The 21,782-nt window shown below is 44.1% G+C and overlaps 1 protein-coding gene across 9 annotated transcripts in view; it reads left to right on the forward strand.

Moving 5' to 3' along the window:
- The window catches only part of LOC132341495 (ubiquitin-associated protein 2-like), a 183,354-nt gene that overhangs the window by 63,837 nt on the left and 97,735 nt on the right, over positions 1-21,782 (forward strand). For all 9 annotated transcript variants that reach the window (XM_059873084.1, XM_059873076.1, XM_059873081.1 and 6 more), the window contains one exon: positions 20,388-20,440. In XM_059873084.1, the coding sequence (XP_059729067.1) occupies positions 20,388-20,440 (53 nt within the window). The remainder of the gene's footprint in view (positions 1-20,387; positions 20,441-21,782) is intronic.

Below are 21,782 nucleotides of genomic sequence, written 5' to 3' on the forward strand. Positions count from 1 at the left end.
AAAAAAATTTACAAATATGAATTCACTCAGTGACACTGGGATGGCTTTGGCATCCCCCCCTGTATAATATAAGAATGTGAGTCTCTAGGATGGAGGAGAATTCTAAGATCTGCTACCTTTGAAGAGATTAATTAGAGCATGAGTAGGCAATTGAATGAAAGCCAAAAGAGTAATCAGCCTGTCTGAAGATAGAAGCAGCTGTGTGTTTCTATATGAAGTTTCAAATGTGAAGTACACACTCCTGGCTAAAGACAAGAGATGGGCCTAGTTTGGAAAGGAACTGCTTAACAGTGATCTCGTGGCAATTCAGAAATTAAGATTGTGATCCGCTGTCACCGTTTAGTCAGGAACGGGAATGAAGGCGACACAACTCCATGCATTTTCAGAAGGCATAAAAGCTCACTTTATTATAAAACTTCACATTTTTATAAGCAACATCGTTCACCCAGAACCTGATTGGTTCTTAATAACACCTGTCACCCCATTGGTTATTTAGGAACAACACCATCTTTCCATAAACATCACTTAGAACACGATCCACATATTTACAAACACCAGCTGCACAGACCTAGATAAAAATTGTTTTAATTCTTTTCTCTGAGCTTCTCACAATTTCCCCAGGATGATGCCTGGGAAACTATCTGTTTCTCTCTGAGAACATCCACAACCTGCTTGTCTGTGATTGGTAAAACAGGATATCTTTCTGCTTCCTGTATTCTGTTACAGGAGATAAAGACACAGGAAACCCTGCATCAGGATGGAGAAATTTATGTATGTTATTGTCCACACTTGGCAACCATCAAGTAGATAAGAAATTTTTTAACCCTAGCAAAGGGTAACTTCTGATCTCTTTACTGCTGAAGCTTACTCAGATGATTTTTCATCAACCTGTGTCAAGTGTCGAAGGAGAAGACTGGAGGCCAGAGTGTGCTCTGTTGGGCTCTGCTGTGAGCTATGAGCCTTTTGAGATGCAGCTTTCTAAACTTCATATAAAGCAGTTTCCACTTAACCAGAGAAGACAATGACAGGCTCAGAATTTAGGAGGGCCTATGATGCAGCTGTTTTGTCACTCTGAGTCCCTTCTAGTCCAGTGTGGGAGAGTGGCCTTGAGTATATTAATAGCTGCTGAAAGGGAGCACTGGCCAAATTATGACATCTTTTCTAGGAATTACTTTTGACATTACTTGGTGCTATAGTGCAAACAAAAACACATCTTTTACTTTCACTGATGTTAATTTTTCAAATAAGTTTAACAGATAAGTTAAAAGAATGCCTAATGGCTTGTAAATTCCACCTAGGAATACTGATAATGTTGTTTGTTATATGGTAGCAGAGGACAAAGTATCTTGTCACAAGTATTGAAGAAGCAATAAGGTTAGCTAAAGAAAGAAGATAGAGAAGAAAGGCATGAGAAGACTGGACCAGAGGTAGAAGATTCACTGATTAGTTATTAATGAATGCAACTGTAAGGCTTATACATGACTGAATTGTGTTTTACTTCCTGTGAGCTCAAATGTTTTATGACCCTCTCTGTTAACTCAAGGTAGCCTTCATGTGCGTTCCCTATGGCAAACTCTGTTCCTTCTTGTAGGCATCTCCTCAGTTTTCAGTAATGGAAGAATTATGCCTAGGAATAAGAGTATCTTGGTGTTGGTAAACAGATCCCAGTAAATGTACAAATGTATCTACATGAGGTGTGTGCTACTGAGAAAATAGATTAGTGGGAATCCAAAGTGACATGTGGAACTTCTGTTTGGATGCCAAGTGCTTTGTTGCTGTTAGGCTGTGCATATGTCACTGAGAACTGCTCTGAACTTCAGTAACACAATTTGAGGTATGTATGAAAAGTTGGGGAACAGAGTACTGTGAAAGTGTGAGAAGGCATTTGGGAATTTTCCCTGTCCTTTTCAGATTAGTGATTCTTATGGTTATGAATGAGTGAGTACCAGTGTGAGGAGTTCCTGCAAAATCATTTGGTTGGTGGAAACTGAAAGCAAATTAGTTAAGCATGAATGTTCTTTTGGGGTGCTAAGTACCTTTTTACTGCTCATCTTAATTTACTTTCAGGCAAAGGGAAAAGGTACCATAACTGACAAAACAAAAATATCTCTTGTGACATCCCACCCTTAAGGGAAAGGGAGCACCCAAGATTTGTAAATGTTCGTGGTTGAAAGGAATTTAAAAAATCAGGTCTGCAAAAGCTTAGAGAGATTTATTTGTAAATTACACATTTGGCTTGAAATTGGTGTGTTAATCCCTGATCTCCTATATAAGCACACAGCAGTGGGTTTTGGATAAAGGAGTAGGGTAAAAGGGAAGAGAGAGAGAGATGAATTAGAGGGGGGAGAAAGAAAGAAATCACCAGTCAACCTGGGCCTTGTGGGGGTGCCTTTTTATATATAAGTTTTCCCCATCCTGGAGATAAGTTTCTTGTTTCTATGCAAATCAGTTCTCATGCACAGTCTCTTCTAGACCTCTATGGAAATGGATCAGGTGGCTTCTGGGGGTCTTTGGTGGTGTTGAATCCCCCATCCCCCACCCCGTCCATGGCTTCTTCTCAATCTCATTCCTGTGCTTGTGCTGGACTGTGTTGTGCTTATCTCCAGGACCTAGAACAAGGACATTTGTCCCAGAAAATTGTTGCCCTACCTCCCTATGGCCCCTTTTCCAGCCATATCCTGTTCCTTCTCTCAGTGTGTTATTACTAACAACCCTTGGTTGGTTCCACAGACATCCAGCTAATGGTGTTTGAGGCACACACATTAGCCCCTTATCTTCCATGCTTCTATATCTCTCTATATATGACTATAGGGAGAAGGTTTTTATTGGAATAAAGAATCCCAATATTGCCAGGTGGAACGTGCCTGGGCTCGTCCGGCCCTAGTGCTCTGAACCAGAGGTATCAGCTGTGGATGTTTCACCTCAGAGACACCTTTGGCTGGCTGGCAGTTGCAGTTAGGCACTCGGAATGAGTCTAGGCAAGGTAGAAACTCAGTTTACCTCTAGTGGAAAAGGTTCAGGCAATGGTGAAGAGAAAGAGAGCGGATTCCGCTGGAGGGTTAAATCCAGAGTTTATTCCAGGGTCACAGAGCTCTGAATCTTGGTAACAACTCCAACAGAATAAAGACTGCATGGTTTCAGAGTCTTTTAAGCCCACAGGGAGGGGGGAGGGAAAGGATAGGTGAGCCACCAACCAGGTGGGAGGGGGAGGGTCTCAGGGGACAATGACACCTGGACAGGCCAATGACCCCAGGTCTGAGAAGCATCTTTTGAACTTCTGCCAATCACACAATGCCCTTACTGGAATGTGGAACTTGACAGACAGCACTTAGGAAGAGGGCAAGGGGGCAGGGGGGAGGGAAGGAAGAAGTTGGCACACCTGAGGGACAGGATATTGCCTCACACCACAACAGGTTTTGTTTGTGTTTCTTCTTTAGACAAGCTGTAGGAATGTCAGAAATAAGTCCCTGAGCTAAAAAGACTTCTTGAAAAAGAGTAGGCTTTTAAATTGTATTATTTAGTTTTGTCCAAGTGGGAAACAATTTCAACCTTGTGATGGAAAGCATCTTGGGGGTTATTAGAGGATGCTGCAGCTGAGGTAATAGTTTTAAAATAGAAGAAAGTGCTGGGAAGGAAAATGGAAATAGAGGTAGGGGGGAGGAGTGGCAGACATGATGTGGGACTGGAAGCAGGTCATACAAATTTGAGGTTTTGATTTTGCTTATTAATCACAAGTATTAGTTTCCAATTTTTTTTCCCTTAACTTACAGTGCTGTTAGTTACAAAACAACAGACTCGGTAATAATTATGTTACCAATGTGGAGTTACTAAAGATGTGAATGAGGGTGATGTTTATGTATGGAAACCCATATAGCCTGCAGTGGGCTTGCAAAGGATTTCAGATAAGTATATACAGAGAGAGGAAGGGCAGGATGTAAATCCCTGTCTTTATTCCTTATTATTCAGTCTTATTGCTTCTTTAATCTTAAAAAAAAGATAAATTAGCACATACTGACTATATGGAGAATTAGTATTTTACATCTGCAGTTACATTGAAAAGGAGGTTACTGGACAACTACCTGGGGGAACAAAACCAATTTTGCATATTAAAATGTTTTCTAAAGACATCATGCAAATATAAACTCTGTGAAGTTTTGAGTATTTACTAGCTATTTCCTCTTAAGGCAGTGCTGGGAAATTATCAACATTAACATTTTCAACTAAAAATAATTACACTATTTGTTTCCAAAATGTACTTGCCCCCATACCTTCTATGAAAGCACTCTAGTACCTCTTGTCCTGATTTGTTGCAGGTGCCAGAGGAATTGCGGTAGCCTGAATGAAAGGTGTTTCTAGGTGCACCATTGTATAATCCTATAGAAAAGCTAGGTGGTTCTGTGGAGGTAAAATTTAGTGTTGTTGGCTGAAATAAAAAAAAAAAAGAGAGAGTAAAGGGCAAATCTTTAATGCTTCATAATGTTTAAGTGTGATTGTATTTTGAATAATTCAGCATTGGGTTTTCTACATCCTAATTTTTATAGAAGTAATGTACAACTGAAAGGTAAAGAGAAAGGACAGGTAGGATGAAACAAAACCACCAGTCCTTATTCAAAAGGGAATAAACTTGAATAGCATGATTGATATTTTCTTACAGGCATGCTGAGTGTTCTGTCTCTTAGCCTTTTTTGTAAGGTACAAATCCATGGGAGATCCTGAACCTCAAATCACAATAGTTCTTATAAATAAAATATGTTGGAAGTGGTCGCTTCTCAAAGTAAGTTATAAAAAATTATATTCTGGTAATTTAATGATACTTCTACTTTAATAGTTTCATAAATTTAACAGAAAAACTTCATTTGTTATTATCTTGGTTATGAGCACCCTTAAATAACTTTGAAACTGAAGAACAACACAAAAGAAAAAAATTATAGTGGGGGAAGAAGGGAATTGTGTAGCTTAAAAGTTACAAGGAAGTTGTTTTTTTTAGGACTGCTGCAATTTTAGGAAACTTACAGGTTATTCTAGAATGTAAATGTAATCCAGAAGGAAAGGATTATTACACAAGTTTGGGATAGACCAAAATAAAATTATTTTTGGGCTGATATCTATGGCTGATTATTTAAAAAAAAGCAAATAGTGTTACAGGAAGTGAGGAATTGGAGAGAAATAGCTGAAGTTACCAAAAATATGTAGTATACTTTTTATTGGCTTTATAACTTTTTAAAACTAGACTTGTTACTAAGGGAAACAGGAAAGAGTTACAGATGACTGTCTAGGTTGAATTGCAATGACAAGGATCCTTGAAAATGCATAGCATAATTTTAGTGCAAACCAGAGAATTCTTAAATTGCGATGCTTTTCAAGGCATGGGGGGAAGGTTGGGAAGAGGATATATGGAGTTGCAATAATGCCAAGGTGGATTTTGGACTAAAAGGAAATTGCACTTGTCGCAAGATCAGACTCGGAATCCCATCAATAGGAGGAAGGCGTTAGTAAACTAGATTTAGTGCAGAGAAGAGCAGTGAAATAACTGAAACTGGAAGGATTGCATTGGAAAGGTAGAATGTTAATAAACAATAGTAATAAACTTAGCATCTTAAGTAAACTAGAAAAGGGTGATGGGTTGTGTTCAGTATTTAAAAAGAATAAACTCACAGAATCATGGTCATAAGTAGGAACAACAGATAAATGTTTAAATTGAATATCAGGAAAATGTTCCAAGTATTATGCTAAGTACGTTCAGTCTCCCAAAGATGGTGGGGAAGCAATGGATCCCTTACCCTCTCACCACCAGGGGGGAGGAGGGGACATTAGTGATGGAGGGGATTGGAAACAGGGTTCTGCTCGGGGTGGCAGGATATCCCCTCCCGACCTACCTCACCTTCCCAGGGGTCCTTATACAAATAGGTGCAAGGACCCAGAATATGACGACCAAAGAAATGAGGACCAGGAAAAGGAGAATGGGGATGAAGGTGGTTCTGAGATGGAGGGGTCACCTAGGGCAAGGCAGCCTACCCCCTCATCATGACCTCTTCAATTAAGAAAAAAAGAAAGGTAGTAGTCATTGGTGACTCCCTTTTGAGAGGAATGGAGGGCCTGATATGCTGACCAGACCCAATCCATAGGAAGATGTGCTGTCCCCCTGGGTCCTGGGTAAGGGACATCACCAAGAAACTTTCTAGCCTGGTATGGCCCACTGACTATTACCCGCTACTGGTTTTTCAGGTGGGTACTGACGAATTCTCAACAAGAAACCTGCAGATCATCAAGAGGGATGTCAGGACCTTGGGACGACTGGTCGAGGGGTCCGGAGCACAAGTAGTGTTCTCTTCTGTCCTGCCAGTTGCAGGGAATAATGCAGCAAGAAACAGGAAAATCGTGCAGATGAACACGTGGCTTTGAGACTGGTGTTACAAGTAGAATTTTGGGGTTTTTGATCATGTGTCAGTTTATACAATACCGAGCCTGCTGGCAACAGATGGGGCCCACCTGTCTCAAAAGGGAAAAAGGCTCTTAGCTCAGGAGTTAGCAGGGCTCATTGAGAGAGCTTTAAACTAGATTGGAAGGGAGATGGACGGGACAGGGCCAGGCTTCACAGATAAAGTGTGGGAAGGGGAGAACTATAGTGACCACCCAAGTAGCAAAAGGAGACTTAAAGAGGGGATGCCTTGAGCAAGCACAAGCAACCAAAGATGTAACCACAAGACAAGACTTAGGGCATTCCCTTGCACCCCCACTGGGATATTGGCACACTCAAGTCTATAAAGTGCCATTATAGCAACACATGCAGTATGGGACACAAACAGGAGGACCTACAGATCTGTGTGCAGTCACAGGGCTTTCATTGCAATTGGGATAGCTCACATGACTGCGGTGTTGTCATGAAGGGCCACACCCTGTTTAGGAGACACAGACCAGGAAGGTGCGGTGGTAGAGTTGCCCTCTATATGAGGCTACATTTGGAATGTATGGAGCTCTGTCTTGGGGTGGATGACGAGCAAGTTGAGAGCTTATAGGTTAAGATAAAAGGCTAGTAAGGGTGATACTGTTATGAGTGTGTGCTACAGGTCTGCCTGAGCAGGAGGAAGAAGTGTATGAGGCCTTTTACAGGCAGCTTGAAGCAGCCTCAAAGTCACAGACCCTGGTTCTTGTGGGAGACTTTACCCTGACATCTGCTGGAGAAGCAAGACAGTGAAGCACAAACAGTCCAGGAGGATCTTGGAAAGCATTGATGACAACTTCCTATCACAGGTACTGGAGGATCCCACAAGGAATGGTGGGCTGTTTGACCTTATACTGACAAACATCTCCTTGTTGGAGATGTGAAGGTTGGGGGCAGCCTTGGCTGCAGTGACCGTGAGATTGTGGAGTTCAGTATCGAGCAAGGAGGATGCAGGATAGCACGTAAGATCGCAACCATGGACTTCAGGAGAGCTGACTTATGCCTCCTCAAGGATCTTCTTGGAAGAATCCCATGGGAATCGGCCCTGCAAGGAAGAGGAGTCCAAGAATGCTGGTCAGTATTCAAGCACCACTTCTTCCAGGGGCAAGAATGATGCATCATGATCAGCAAGAAGTCAGGCAAAGGTGGCAAGAGACCTGCATGGATGAATAAAGAACTCCTGTGTCCTGGATTGCCAAGCAAATTGTATTCTATTTGCCATCTGTATGGCAGTTGCCTTCTGTTAAGTGGGCAGTTTTCCTTATCTCTTCCACAACCAATCTTCCCTCCCGGGAGACCTAGTCTGGGTTGTTTTCTACTTTTAAGTCCTTCACAAGTTCCTTCAGTTTCTGGATGTTTGCATGGATGGATTCTGAGCGTGAAGAGAGATTGAAGCAGCACATCCCTTCGAAGTCTTGACAGCCGTGTCTGTGGACAAGCAGCAGGAAGTTAATTGCTGCTCAGTTTTGGAGTGATGCATGTCTTGTGGTTTCTTCTTCCTTTAAAAGATCGCTCAGGGCAGCAGATGTAGCGTTGGCTTGCTTACCGAGCCAGCACCCGAGGTGATTTATTTCACCAAGGGCTTTAGCTGAAGCTACCCATGGTAGGAATAGGGAGACAGCAATCTTTTTTGGTTTGTTCCAATTGTATAATTTGGGATTGCAATTTTCATCAAATTCCGTGTGGGACCTTTTGTGGCGTATTAATTCACTTTCTTTTTTCCAATTATGTAACAGGGTGATATTTGGAGTGAGGGTATAAAGTTTTCCAAGGGTACAGGGACCTTTCTGGAGCCGTGAGGGGATCCCAGCCCATACTCGGTCACCACAGATGAGAAGCCTTCCCTTGGGTAATACTTTAGGGTGGAGAGAGGACACAGATATCACATGAGCAGTGAAATTACACCAGTCGGGATAGTTATAGGCTTTGTTAATGGGTGATATGTCTTTTTGGTATGTGTTTTTTGTCTGGTCAATTTCTGGCAAATTATTCTTCGGACATCTAAAGTAAAATTTGACACAGTATGTTGCCTCGGAGGACCCCAACAGGTCCAATTCTTGGGGTTCCTCTAGAGCATTGGGCAACATTTTTGTCCACTCGTCCCAAGTATCTACCAGGTTGGGTCTCTTACCTGTGGTGCAGAGGAGCTCTGAGTTATAGACAGGCCAGTAATCTGCTACAAAGAGAATCCCTACCAGACATGTGGAAAGTGGGTTATCAATGCTTCCCATGGATAGGCACATGTTATCCTGTTTTAATGTCCTTGCTAAGGTTACCCAAACATTATGGCTAGGCTGTGGGCTAATCCAGCCGATGACATACAGTACAGTGAGGAGAATCCAGGCAGCAGTGAGGATAGTACCAACAGAGATATTTTTCATCTTTGAACAGGAATGGGGCTTCTGATAGGGAGTATAAGCAAAATTTGTTATCTTTATGGTAGTAGGGGAGGGTTAAGGTTTTCTCCCTTGTTCCTTTTCTCCTTTCCTTCCTCCCCCCTCCCCCCCCTTTTTTTTTTTTTGGGCAAAATGGGGTAATAACACATAACTCAGAGAACAATTTGTGTTCAGGCTGTGTCTGGCTTATGGCTTGATGCAGCACAATGTTGTTCAGCTTTCTGTTTTGTTTGCTGTCATGTGATGGGATGGTCTTTTCTTCTCTATGTGGACATTCAGCGACGTCTTCGTCTCCAAGCAGAACTGGTCTGGTTTTGAGGAGGTTTTGTGTTTGACTCAGGGGAATTCTTGTCAGTGTTTGTGGGAGTGGTGTTTACAGGGCCTAGGTATGGTTTTATGTTTTTTCCTGCGTACGATCTTGGGCCAAATGGTAGTAGAACACAAGCATACCCTCTTCCCCAAGTAATCAATTGGAAAGGCACAGAAATTTGGTGTTTCTGGGTCCTTCACTAGCACAGGTGGTTTCTCAGTGAGCTTTGCTTGGGTGGTATTTGCGAAGTGGCGAAGTATTGGGGGGTCAGGCTCTGATGTACAATTTATGAAACTGATGACATAGAGAGCCTTGCCAAGTCTTTCAACTGGAGATATGATTTTTGTTCCTCTGCACTGCTGATTGAGGACTCTTTTGAGGGTTTGATGTGTCCTTTCTACGATGGATTGTCCTGTGGGATTTGCAGGTATGCCTTTCTTGTGGTCTTTTCCCCACTCACTGAAGAACCCTTTTAACTTATGAGAGGTATAGGCAGGTCCATTATCTGTTTTGATCTCCTTTGATACTCCCAAGGTGGCTAAGGCAAGGAGGAAATGTTTAATGGTGTGCTGTGTAGTTTCTCCTGAATGAGCTGGTGCAAATACTGCTCGAGAAAATGTATCAAGTGATACGTGTACATATTTTGACCTCCCAAAAGGTGGCAAGTGAGTTACATCTGTCTGCCACAGCTGGCAACTGTTCAAACCTCGGGGATTGACTCCGGTCCCCATAGACCGTATCTGGTAGTTTTGACAGTTCGAACACGTGGCGACAACAGCTTTTGCTTGATCTTTTGAGAACTTGAACATTCTGATAAGGGCAAGGACATTTTGATGAAAAAATGCATGCGACAATTTTGCCTGGGCAAAGATGTCAGGGACATTAGCAGTTTCTATTGCCATGGCTAATGCATCCACTTTCCTGTTCCCTTCTGTGATGATACCTGGGAGGTCAGTGTGTGACCTCACATGCATGATATGGTAAGGTTGCTTTCTGTGGGAGATTAAGTGTGTTAATGTAGAAATCAATTGGTGTAACTTTGGATTGGAAATCTCTTTGAGAAGAGCAGGTTCTGCTCTCATAGCTATACCAGCAACATAAGCTAAATCTGTTACCAGATTAAAGGGTTCAACTTTGAATTTCTCAAAGGCTCTGACAACAGCTGCTAACTCTGCGATCTGTGGAGATCCCTCTACTATTTGGATGTCAGATTCCCATTTTTGTGTTTGAGGGTCTTTCCATGTCATTACAGACTTGTGGTATGACCCTGAGCCATCTGTAAAGATGGTTAGAGCTTTGAGAGGTGTTTTACTTTCGACTAATTTTGGGGTCAGATGAAAGGTTACTTCACGATTTAAAGTTTATGTTTGGATAATAATTGAAATTTTGCCTGTATAGCTATCTAGGGCAAACTGGAGATTTTCATTGGTTTGGACCAAATGCTCTAGGTCCCCTGTGGTCAGTGGCAAGTATATGCATGTGAACTCTCATCCTGCAAGAGAGCGGAGGTGAATTCTGGCTTTTTTTATTAGATGTGCCATGATTTCCTGGAAGGTGATAATTGTCTTTGTAGGTTGTTTGTTTGTAAAGATCCATTCCAGTGTTAGTAAAGGGTCTCAAAGTTGAGTATCCCATTGAAAAATCAGTCCATAGAACCGAGGTCCTTTTCCCAGAATGATGAACAGGAAAGGCAGGCTGAGCTCAAAGCGATGGGCTTTGCGTGAAGACAGGGCTTCTTGGACCTTGGTGATGGCATCTCAGGCTTCTGTTGTGAGAGTGCGTGGAGAGGCTAGGTCTTCGTTGCCACGGAGAAGGTTGAACAGGGGAGCAAGGTCCTCTGTTGTAATTCCTAGCAGGGGACGTACCCAGTTGATGAATCAGCACAGACTGTGTAGGTGTCTCAGGGTTTTTGGGTCGTCTCAGATGGTGAGCTGCTGGCGTACGATGGTCCTTTCCCGGATCTGGAATCCGAGATAAGTCCATGGGTTGGTGTACTGTATTTCGTCCTCACGGATCTCAAATCTTGCCTTCGGTTTCTATGGTCTTTTTAACTTATTTGTCTAAGTAAGCTTTTTCTGATGCACAGACAAGGATGTCATCCATATAGTATTAGATGATTGCATCTGGAAATAGGTTCCGAATGGGAGACAGAATGTGAGCAATGTACCACTGGCATATAGTGGGACTGTTTTTCATTCCTTGGGGAAGAAAACACCAATGACATCTTTTGAGTGGAGCCTCTCTGTTAAGAGAGAAAGCAAACTGTTGAGTGTCCTGGGGATGCAGTGGAATGCTGAAGACACAGTCTTTAATATCTATGATAGCAAGCGTCCAGTCTCTAGGCAGCATCAATGGTGAGGGCAGGCCAGGCTGGAGGGGGCCCATGTCCTCAATGACCTCACTGATTTTTCGAAGGTCGTGGAAGAGCCTCTACCTGTCCGTTCCTGGTTTTTGCAGTACGAAGACTGGAGAGTTCCAAGGGCTGGTTGCCTCGACAATGTGGCCTTTGGCAACTGTTCTTCCACAAGGGCTTGTAGTGTGCACAGTTTGACTTTAGACAGGGGCCACTGTGGGATCCAGATCGGGTCATGGCATTTCCAGGTGAGCCGAGGGGTATCTGGTAGTACGCGCTCCTCAGTGGCCCCAACTAGAAATCCCATTTGATAATAGAAAGGGAAACTCCACATTGGGATAGAACATCTCTGCTGCAAAGGGTGATGGGGGCCCTTATCACAAATGGACGGATGGTTGTTAACTTGCCTTCAGGCCCTTCGACGAGGATTGTTCTTGCTTCGCATAGACACTGTGGCTCCACCAATCCCTGAAATCATGCCTGCTACTGGTGGTAGTTTCCAGTGTTCTGGCCATTTTGAGCGAGTGATGATGGTCACGTCAGCACCGGTGTCCAGCATCCCTGGTCAGTAGATCTCTCCTCTGAAGAAAAGACCACACTCGATGGTAGGCTTGCTAGGACCCACAACTCGTGCCCACATTGCTATAGGGTTGAAAGGAATCGTTTCCCTGTGATTCTTTGGGAGTAGAAAGGCTTGTGCGATTTGAGTTCCCTTTTAAAGGAAAAATGGTAGGTTTGTGCAGCACAGCTGGACAGCGATTTCTTGTCCCGAGTGCACTGTTTGTACTTCTGGAACAACAAAGATTTCCTCTGGGCCATGGAGAGTGTCACCTATAATTAAAATGTCAAAAGGACCACCTTTTGGCCCATGCTTGCCTGTGGGAACACGATAAACATTCTCATTATTAAAGTCAGTGGACAGAGCAGTTACAAGCTGGCGGAGGGTTCCCATTGGTATCGCTCCGTGTGTTGGATCTTCTTCATGTGATCTGGAATCTCCTGGGATGATGCGTGGCTTGGTCTGGACAGCTTTCGATTTGTTGTCTTTGCACGGGGCCTGACTGTGCTCTGCTGGAAGTTTCCCGAACGCTGCTGGTAGCGCTGCTGATTCTGGGGTTTTTGGTAGGTGTTACAGGGGTTTCGGGTAGGTGACTGGTCTGGACAGTCCTTTATAAAATGTCCAAATTCTCTGCAGTGAAAGCAGCGGGCCTGGTCTTTAGAAGCCACTTGCAAATGCACCAGAAACTCCTTCAGCAATACCCTTAGCAACTGCTTGGGCCACTGTATTTTCAGTGGACAAATGACGTGTACAGCTTTCCATCATTTGCTCTATGGTAGGTTCTGTATCCAAGGGTAGGGCCCTCAGAATTGTTTTACACTGATCGTTAGCAATACTCATGGCAAGCTTGCACAACAGTTCTTTTCTTGCCTCTGTGCTCTCTGTTTTTCCAGAGCATCCTTAATTCTGTCCACAAATTTGATAAAGCTTTCATCTACCCTTTGTTTAATATTAGAAAAGTCTTGGGTAGGAATAGAGTAATCTGGGGTAAGACATAAGGAGGTTTTTGCTGCAATAGCCAAGATTTGTAGTGTTGCCTTAGGTAAGGTGTTAGCTTGGTCAGAGGGTTTCTGTAAATCCCCTTCCCCAGCCAGCTGTTTGATTGTAAAATCTGGTCTATCAGCATCTGTAGCATAGGTATCTGATAATGTTTTTAACTGTCTTTTCCAATGCCTTTCCCATAACATATATTCTGCTGGGGAAGGAAGGCAGTGGGCAATATTTTTAACATCGTGAGGTACTAAAACATGTGCTGTGAAGATAGCTTCTAGGAAACTTCTAAAAATATGTGAACTTCTACCATGTTCTTTGGCTATATTTCATAGTTGTATAAGTTCTTTTTTTGTGTTAGGTTCCCACGTTGTTCTAGTAGTGGCCTCACCTCTTTTTCCCTTTATATAAGTTACTGGGAAGGCAGAAATTCTCTGAGCGAGTTCCCAATCCCCTGCTAGAGTCGCTTCCATTTTGATTAGAGCCCATGGATCAATGTCCTCTGTATCACAATCAGACTCGCTGTCACTGCTGTCCTCAGGGGAGGAGTGAGAGTGAGCAGGCACTGCCGTATGCTTTTTATGGCATGTTGGAGCAAGATTTTGCAGAGGTGTATGGGACTGGAGAGAGTGTGAGGAGGCACATGGCAGAGCTTGGCTAGCGGGAGGCAACAGTGGAGCTGGAATGGCAGTGCCACGAGTGGCACTGTCTGTGCAGGACTGAGGCGTGTGGGGAAGTGGGGTGCTACCATGGGGGGTCTCGGAGGTTCTGTTCGGGGGACCCTGAGGGTGGGTGGGTGGTTGCAAAGCCTGGGGATGGGGTCACGGGAGAAGCGAGTGAGAGGAAGTGGTGGGATTGGCAGGGGCTGTCACGGGTACGATGGGGCGTACAGCGTGGTTTGCTGGGGCTGCGGCAGGCAGGCCGGCAGAGAGACCTCCTGCTGCGGCAATGATGGATGGTAATGGGGGTAGGGAGACACGCTTGGGTGGGGGGGGGGGCGGCAGCAGGGGTGGGGGGGGTCGTCAGAAGGGTGGGGGGGGCGGCAGCAGTGGTGGTTGGGGGTCGTGAGAAGGAGGGGCGGCGGTAAGGGTGGGTGGGGTCGCGGTAGGTGTGGGGGGGGCTGATGCGATAGAAACCGGCACAGTTACATTCGGAGCTAATACGTCAGGAGGGTGCAAGCTGCATGCCGTGGGTTGTGCAACCGGTGGAGCAGAATTTGTGCGTCCGGGGGGACGCTAAGGGACAGGCGGACCCTGTGGGCACGGAGGGGGTGGATGGAAGCGGCATTAATTCCGCATTCCCCATCCTGGAAAAAGGGGTCGAGGGTGAAACAGCCCCAGAGGCTAGAGGTGGCATTAGGACCCAGAGAAAGTGGAGGACTGGAGTCAAGGGCTGAGAGGGGAAGATTGTTATCAGCGTGATTAGCATTTGAAGGGAGAGTCTCTGGTGGAAGAAATAATGTCTGGATGCCCTCCCCAGGGGAAGATTGCATAGAAATTGAGCTTTTTTAATTAGTTTTTTTCTACTGCTTTGGTTATAGAAAGAAAGAAAGGTAGAAACCGAGTTACAGAATAATCTTCATTAGTTTGGAGGGTATTGGAATAAAATCCCTATATTGCCAGGTGGAATGTGCCTGGGCTCGTCCGGCCCTAGTGCTCTGGACCAAAGGCAGCAGCTGTGGTGTTTCACCTCAGAGACACCTTTGGCTGGCTGGAAGTTTCAGTTAGGCACTCGGAATAAGTCCAGGCATGTTAGAAACTCAGTTTACCTCTAGTGGAAAAGGTTCAGGCAATAGTGAAGAGAAAGAGAGCGGATTCCACTGGAGGGTTAAATCCAGAGTTTATTCCAGGGTCACAGAGCTCTGAATCTTGGTAACAACTCCAACAGAATAAAGACTGCATGGTTTCAGAGTCTTTTAAGCCCACAGGGAGGGGGGAGGGAAAGGATAGGTGAGCCACCAACCAGGTGGGAGGGGGAGGGTCTCAGGGGACAATGACACCTGGACAGGCCAATGACCCCAGGTCTGAGAAGCATCTTTTGAACTTCTGCCAATCACACGACACCCTTGGTGGAATGTGGAGCTTGATGGACATTACTTCAGAAAGGGGGCAAGGGGGAGGGGAAGGAAGAGGTTTGCACACCTGAGGGGCAGGATATTGCTTCACACCGCAACAGGAGAGTATATATTCTTGTTCCTAGTGTCTCCCAAAAAGAATCTAGAGTGTTAGTATCTGGAAACTGGGAAAGAATCCATTTTATAAATTTTTTCATGTTGGTTTTTGAGAGATTGCCTTCAGAGAATGAAAAGCTGTTAGCAGATAGGATTTCTAGGATTTGTAAATGTAAATCTCTCTCGTTCTGGGATCGTTTTAATTTACTGGGTTTTGATCCCATACTTCCCGATTCCCCACCAGCAGAAAAAAGAGAAAAAAAAGAAAAAAACCCCAAAGAGGACCCAAGGTAAATGTGTGCAACAAAGGCTGTTTTAAAACTTACACTGCTTCAGCCAAATGTGGGTCAAAACTCTGCTGGTTGGTGGTCTGCCTTGTCCGGCTCCACAGGATCTCATCCCGGATGTCTAAGTGAGGGCCGTCGTATGCTTCTTCAGATAACTTCTTCTATAAAGGAGAATTTATCTTAAGGAGGTCTTGGCGATTTAAGGCAGTAAGAATTTCAAGAAGAAATGCTGCTCCAGAGTTCTTGTGCTGTTTGGTGCGCCAATATGAGGCAGCTCCAGGGTTTTTGGGGTCTTCCCGAAAATGGCTGCTCTGGGTGTCCCAGACAGAGAAGTCCAGTTAAGCACGACCTTTCCAGGCCCCTCAGGCAGGCTCCAGGGCTGCAGGCAATCTTAGCAAGCTCAGCTCTTAAGTGATATTGGCTCTTAAGTGATTCTCAGCTCATTGCTTGCTAAGTGCCTTTGGCAGATGGGAGAGAGAGGAGAAGTGCTGTATGAGGTTCCACAGATAGGTTGTGATTGGTATCTTCTGCAAAGGGTCTCAGTGACAGCTCTTCTGCCAAGCTGGGCAGAGAAGGGTGTTTATATAGGGTTTAGGAGTTTTGGAAATTGTGCAATGGTAAGGGTCGAGGCGAATATGACCTATAGTCCTACAGAGAGATTAAGAAAGGGTCTGAGGGCGGTAGAGGGGTTTCTTTGGTCCAGTCATCATGTCTAGGCATTTCCTATCTTAGGCTACTGACCGCCATGGAGGCCTTGCAGGCCCTGTGCCTGCTACACATTTGGTCAAGGAGGACTGGGTCAGAAAATACCTAGGCAAACTTAACATCCACAAATCCACAGACCCGGATGAGATGCATCCAGGAGTGCTGAGAGAGCTGGCAGACACCATAGCAAAGCCACTCACAATCATCTTTGAAAGGCTGTGGAGATCAGGAGAGGTGCCTGAGGACTGGAAGAAAGCAAATGTCACCCCAATCTTTAAAAAGAGTAAGGAGGACCCAGGAAACTACCAGCCAGTCAGCCTCACCTCAATCCCTGGAAAGGTGATGGAGCCCTCATTCTGGAGGCCATCTCTACCCATATAGAGGTGTCCTGGATTGTCAAGCAAATTGTATTATATTTGCCATCTGTATGGCAGTTGTCTTCTGTCAAGGGGGCAGTTTTCCTTATCTCTCCCAAAATGACTCCTCCCTACAGGGAGACATCAGCTGACAAAGGCTATTGACTGTGCCTGTGATGTCTCCACCAACCAGCAAGAAGGAAACACAAGCTTTCCTAGGCACCATAGGTTTTTGGAGAATGCATATTCCTGAGTACAGCCAGATTGCGAGCCCCCTCTACCTGGTTACCTGCAAAAAGAACGAGTTCCGCTGGGGCCCTGAGCAGCAACAAGCTTTTGCCCAGATCAAGCAGGAAGTTGCTCATGTGGTAGCCCTTGGCCCAGTCAGGACAGGACCAGAGGTGAAGAATGTGCTCTACTCTGCAGCCGGGAACAATGGCTTGTCCCGAAGCCTTTGTCAGAAGGTGCCTGGGGAGACTCGAGGCCAACCACTAGGGTCCAAAGACAACTACACTCTCACAGAGAAGGAAATCTTGGCCGCCTATGAAGGAGTTCAAGCTGCCTCAGAGGTCATTGGCACAGATACACAACTCCTCCTGGCACCCCGACTACCTGTGCTGGGGTGGATGTTTAAAGGAAAGGTTCCCTCTACCCACCATGCCACTGATGCCCCATGGAGCAAATGGATTGTCCTCATCACACAGCACGCCTGAATTGGAAACCCGAATTGCCCTGGGATTTTGGAGATAATTACAAACTGGCCGGAAGGTGAAAACTTTGGTCTCACTGATGAAGAGAAGCAGGAACAGGTAACACAGGCTGAAGAAGCTCGACCGTACAACCAAATACCAGCAGAAGAAACATGATACGGTCTTTTCACTGACGGTTCCTGTCACATCGTAGAGATAAAAAGAAAGTGGAAAGCAGCCGTATGGAGCCCCACATGACAGATCGCAGAAGCTACTGAAGGAGAAGGTGGATCAAGCCAATTTGCTGAACTCAAGGCCGTTCTACTGGCCCTGGACATTGCTGAAAGAGAGAAGTGGCCAAAGCTATACCTTTATACTGATTCATGGATGGTAGCTAACGCTCTGTGGGGCTGGCTGCAAAGGTGGAAAAAGGCCAACTGGCAGCATAGAGAAAAGCCAATCTGGGCTGCTGATGAGTGGAAAGACATTGCCACTTGGGTAGAAAAGCTATCTGTGAAAGTCCATCATGTAGATGCCCATGTCCCCGAGACTCAGGCTAATGAGGAGCACCGAAACAATCAGCAGGTAGACCAGGCTGCAAAGATAGAGGTATCACAGATAGATTTAGATTGGCATCACAAGGGAGAGTTGTTCCTAGCTCGATGGGCCCATGATGCCTCAGGTCATCAGGGTAGAGATGCCACCTATAAGTGGGCACAAGACCGAGGAGTGGATCTAACCATGGACAGTATTTCTCAGGCTACCCATGACTGTGAGACGTGTGCTGAGATCAAGCAGGCCAAACAGGTGAAGCCCCTGTGGTATGGTGGGCGGTGGTCCAAGTACAAGTATGGGGAGGGCTGGCAGATTGAATACATCACACTGCCTCAAACCCGCCAAGGCAAGCGCTATGTGCTGACCATGGTGGAAGCCACCACTGGATGGCTGGAGACCTACCCTGTGCCTCACGCTACTGCCTGGAACCACCATCTTGGACTTGGAAAAGCAAATCCATTGGAGAGATGGCACCCCTGAGAGAATTGAGTCAGACAACAGGACCCATTTCAAGAACAGCCTTATAAACACCTGGGCCAGAGAACATGGTATTGAATGCATATATCATATTCCTTATCATGCACCAGCTGCCAGGAAAGTTGAACGGTGCAACGGACTACTTAAGACTACCCTGAAGGCACCTGGCGAGGGAATCTTTAGCATTTGGGAAATGAACTTAGCAAAAGCCACCTGGATGGTCAACACCCACAGGTCTATCAATCAAGCTGGTCCTGCCCAGTCTGAACCCTTGCACACAGTGGATGGAGATGAAGTCCCTGTTGTACACATGAAAGGTATTTTAGGAAAGACTGTTTGGATTAATCCCACCTCAGGCAAAGGCAGACCCATTTGTGGGATTGTTTTTGCTCGAGGACCTGGTTACACTTGGTGGGTAACGCAGAAAGATGGAGAAACCCATTGTGTACCACAGGGAAACCTAGTCTTAAGTCAGAACTGTGTGTAAGGTTTCATTGTGATACAGATGGAAATAGAATAAGGGGTGGATAATGTCCTGGATTTTCAAGCAAATTGTATTCTATTTGCCATCTGTATGGCAGTTTTCTTCTGTTAAGTGGGCAGTTTTCCTTATCTCTTCCACGACTCCTCCCTCTGGGGAGACATCTGCTGATAACAGGCTATTGAATGTCGCTGCATGACTGATAAGAAATATAACATCCCATTGTGAGATGCTCTGCTCAGAGGGAAGAGCCAAGCATTCTACCCAGATATAATCTTGAGATTCTGTAACACCAGCATGGCTTCTCCACTGGATTTCCCAGAGGAACAGCTGCCTCTTCTTCCACAGGATCTTCAGAGGAAGATTACACCCTTTTCTATAGGATCCAGGCTCCAGCAGAACTACAACTGACACTTCAGGAGGACTGCAGCCACAATTCCAATTGGATTTTTACAGGATCCCTGCTCCAACAGAACCACATTTGTCACCCCAGGAGGACTGCAGCCACATTTCCAATTGTACTGCTACCAACACCTTGACCAATAGGGTGTCAGGTTGTGTTCTGACTGTCTCAGTGTTGTTTTAGTTTTCTGCATTGTTTTTTTTTATCTTTTTCATTTCTTCCCTATTAAAGAACTGTTATTTCCTGTTCTCATATTTTTTGCCTGAGAGCCCCTTAATTTAAAATTTATATCAATTTGGAGGGGGGGGGTGTTTACATTCTCCATTTCAGGGGAGGCTCCTGCCTTCCTTAGCAGACACCTTGTCTTTCCAAACGGAGATGGGAGGACAAGGTGTTCAGGAGCAGTCAGCATGGATTCACTAAAGGGAAGTCATGTTTGACTAGCCTGACTGCCTTCTACAATGAAACAACTACCGTGATGGATCAGGTTTTTGCATCTGTGGGTTTGTTTCCTGTAGTTTTCCTGTTGCTGGATGCTGTGGGCTGTGTGCTGTTCTCCAGTGTTTGCCAAAAAACTCTGTGACAAGTTACGGGACAAAGCATTTTGCAGCTACAGTGGAAGCTACTGACTCTTCTGATGCCATTATATCAATTATATGTTTTAAAAGAAAGTTGCTCTCTCAGGAGAAAGTATTGGGCTTATTTGTCTCCTAGGAGAGAGTTAAGACATTGGAAAGGAGCCTCCAGAGCTGTAGTTTACATCTTGAATTTTAGTATGTTGACAGTAGAATTATGAATGGTAGAGGAAGTGTTGTGGTCATGTTTTGTTCAAGCTCTGCATGAATTTGTGCATGAAACTGGGAGATTTCATGGGAGGGTTGAGTAACATCTCACTGTCATAGGAGGAAGTTCTTCCAATGTTTGCATTTAATCACTGGGTAGAGACACGCGTTCATGCAAATTATGTCTGGTACCATAGTGGCTAAGAAATACCTGAAATCAGAAACTAAATGAGAAAATAAACAAACCCACTTCCCAAAACTGTAAATCTGCAAAACAGTTTTCTAGAGCTTCCCATGTTTCCAACCACTATCTCCTTGCTTTGTGTTTCATGAATAATGAAAACAGGATTGCTTATAAAGCAGAATGGTTGAAATATGACATTGTGCTTTTAGCTTGTAACTCTTTTTTTTTCCTTCGTCTAATTCCAATAGGAGCATGGAAAAACTCAGTAGAAGAATGGACTTCAGAAGACTGTAATGAAGATGTAAGTGTGCCTTGTTAGGTAGACCGATTGATTATTTAATCTTTTCAGAGTTTTTGTGTAGTATTCAAAAACTAAATGTTTAAAGTAATACTTTGTATGCATGCAGTGATATTTCTTATTGTGTTTTTTGCTGCAATTCCTGTTTAAAATATATTTATATAAGCTTTTTTTAGAATAAAATTGCATCAAGAAATATTAATTTATTTTTTCTTGGTGGACAGTACATAGATAATAAAATTTTAAGTTTTATCCCAAATTATTTATTTGTGAATTATAATTCTGCACTGCTCAATGCTGGTGGGTGTTAACTACATACTTCCCCCTGTTTTTTAAGGATTTAAAGCCGTATGTAGTGGTTTTGGTTTGTTAATTTAAGATTTCTCTAATTTTAAGATTTCCTGGGCTAATGTACTAAAGAGTGTGGTCTGTTTTGGTGTTGGTCAATTACTAATGTACTCACTTCTTTTTGTGAGATAGGATTAGGAGAAAAGGAAAGCAGGCTTAAAACTTTAAAAGAGTATAAAGAAAATTTTATTAACAGTAATTAAAAGAAAAAAATAGTAAGAAGTAAGACTAACTTTTCCTAACACTTCTCCTCCTCCTATAACTTTTTCTTTTCCACTGATAGTATAAAGAAACAAGACTTAAAATTTCTAGTTAGTTTACTTGTAAAATAGTTTTTCTTCAGTTCACTTATGGAGAGAAGTTCCTCTTGTTAATGTTATGGAGACTTCTCATAGTTCTTTCGTGGTTCTCAATTTGGTCACGAATAGTAGCCGCCTGGGGGAAATCTGCTATCGTGAACCCCTTCTCATTTTCCACAAGCCTTCCCATAGCTTGTTTATGGGCTATGTTGACTTATGGGGTATTGGTTCAAAGATGAGCTGGTTAAAGGTAAAAGTTCTCATTATTTATTTCTAAAATCATCTTCATTCCTGGGAACAGAGATCTTGTCCTGGGGGTACAGGACTACTCTTCTCCCTTTTTCTGTTCAAACTTCTCATTAGATCATAGTTACTTTAATATCTGCTTATTTTAGTATGGAGGTTTTTGCTCTATATCAATTTGAACCCTTCATCTCCCCATAGTTTCATGTGTTATAGGAAAAAGAGTCTTTTTTCCATAGCTTATAAGAGGATTTCAGTTTTAAAATTAAGGCATCTCCTCATCCCTCCCATCTGGGACTTGACTTCTTCTTCACTGACTGTGATGTTTTCATGTTGTTCTTTTACATGCTTGCATCCTGTTCCTTTCTCTCACTTGAGGGAGGATTGAAGTATTGAAAGAGTTAGCATGTCACCTGGGCCCTTCAAATGGTCACTTGACCTGCCAGTAACTTGTG

This window comes from Haemorhous mexicanus, chromosome W (genome assembly GCF_027477595.1).
Source record: "Haemorhous mexicanus isolate bHaeMex1 chromosome W, bHaeMex1.pri, whole genome shotgun sequence".
Lineage (NCBI taxonomy): Eukaryota > Metazoa > Chordata > Aves > Passeriformes > Fringillidae > Haemorhous > Haemorhous mexicanus.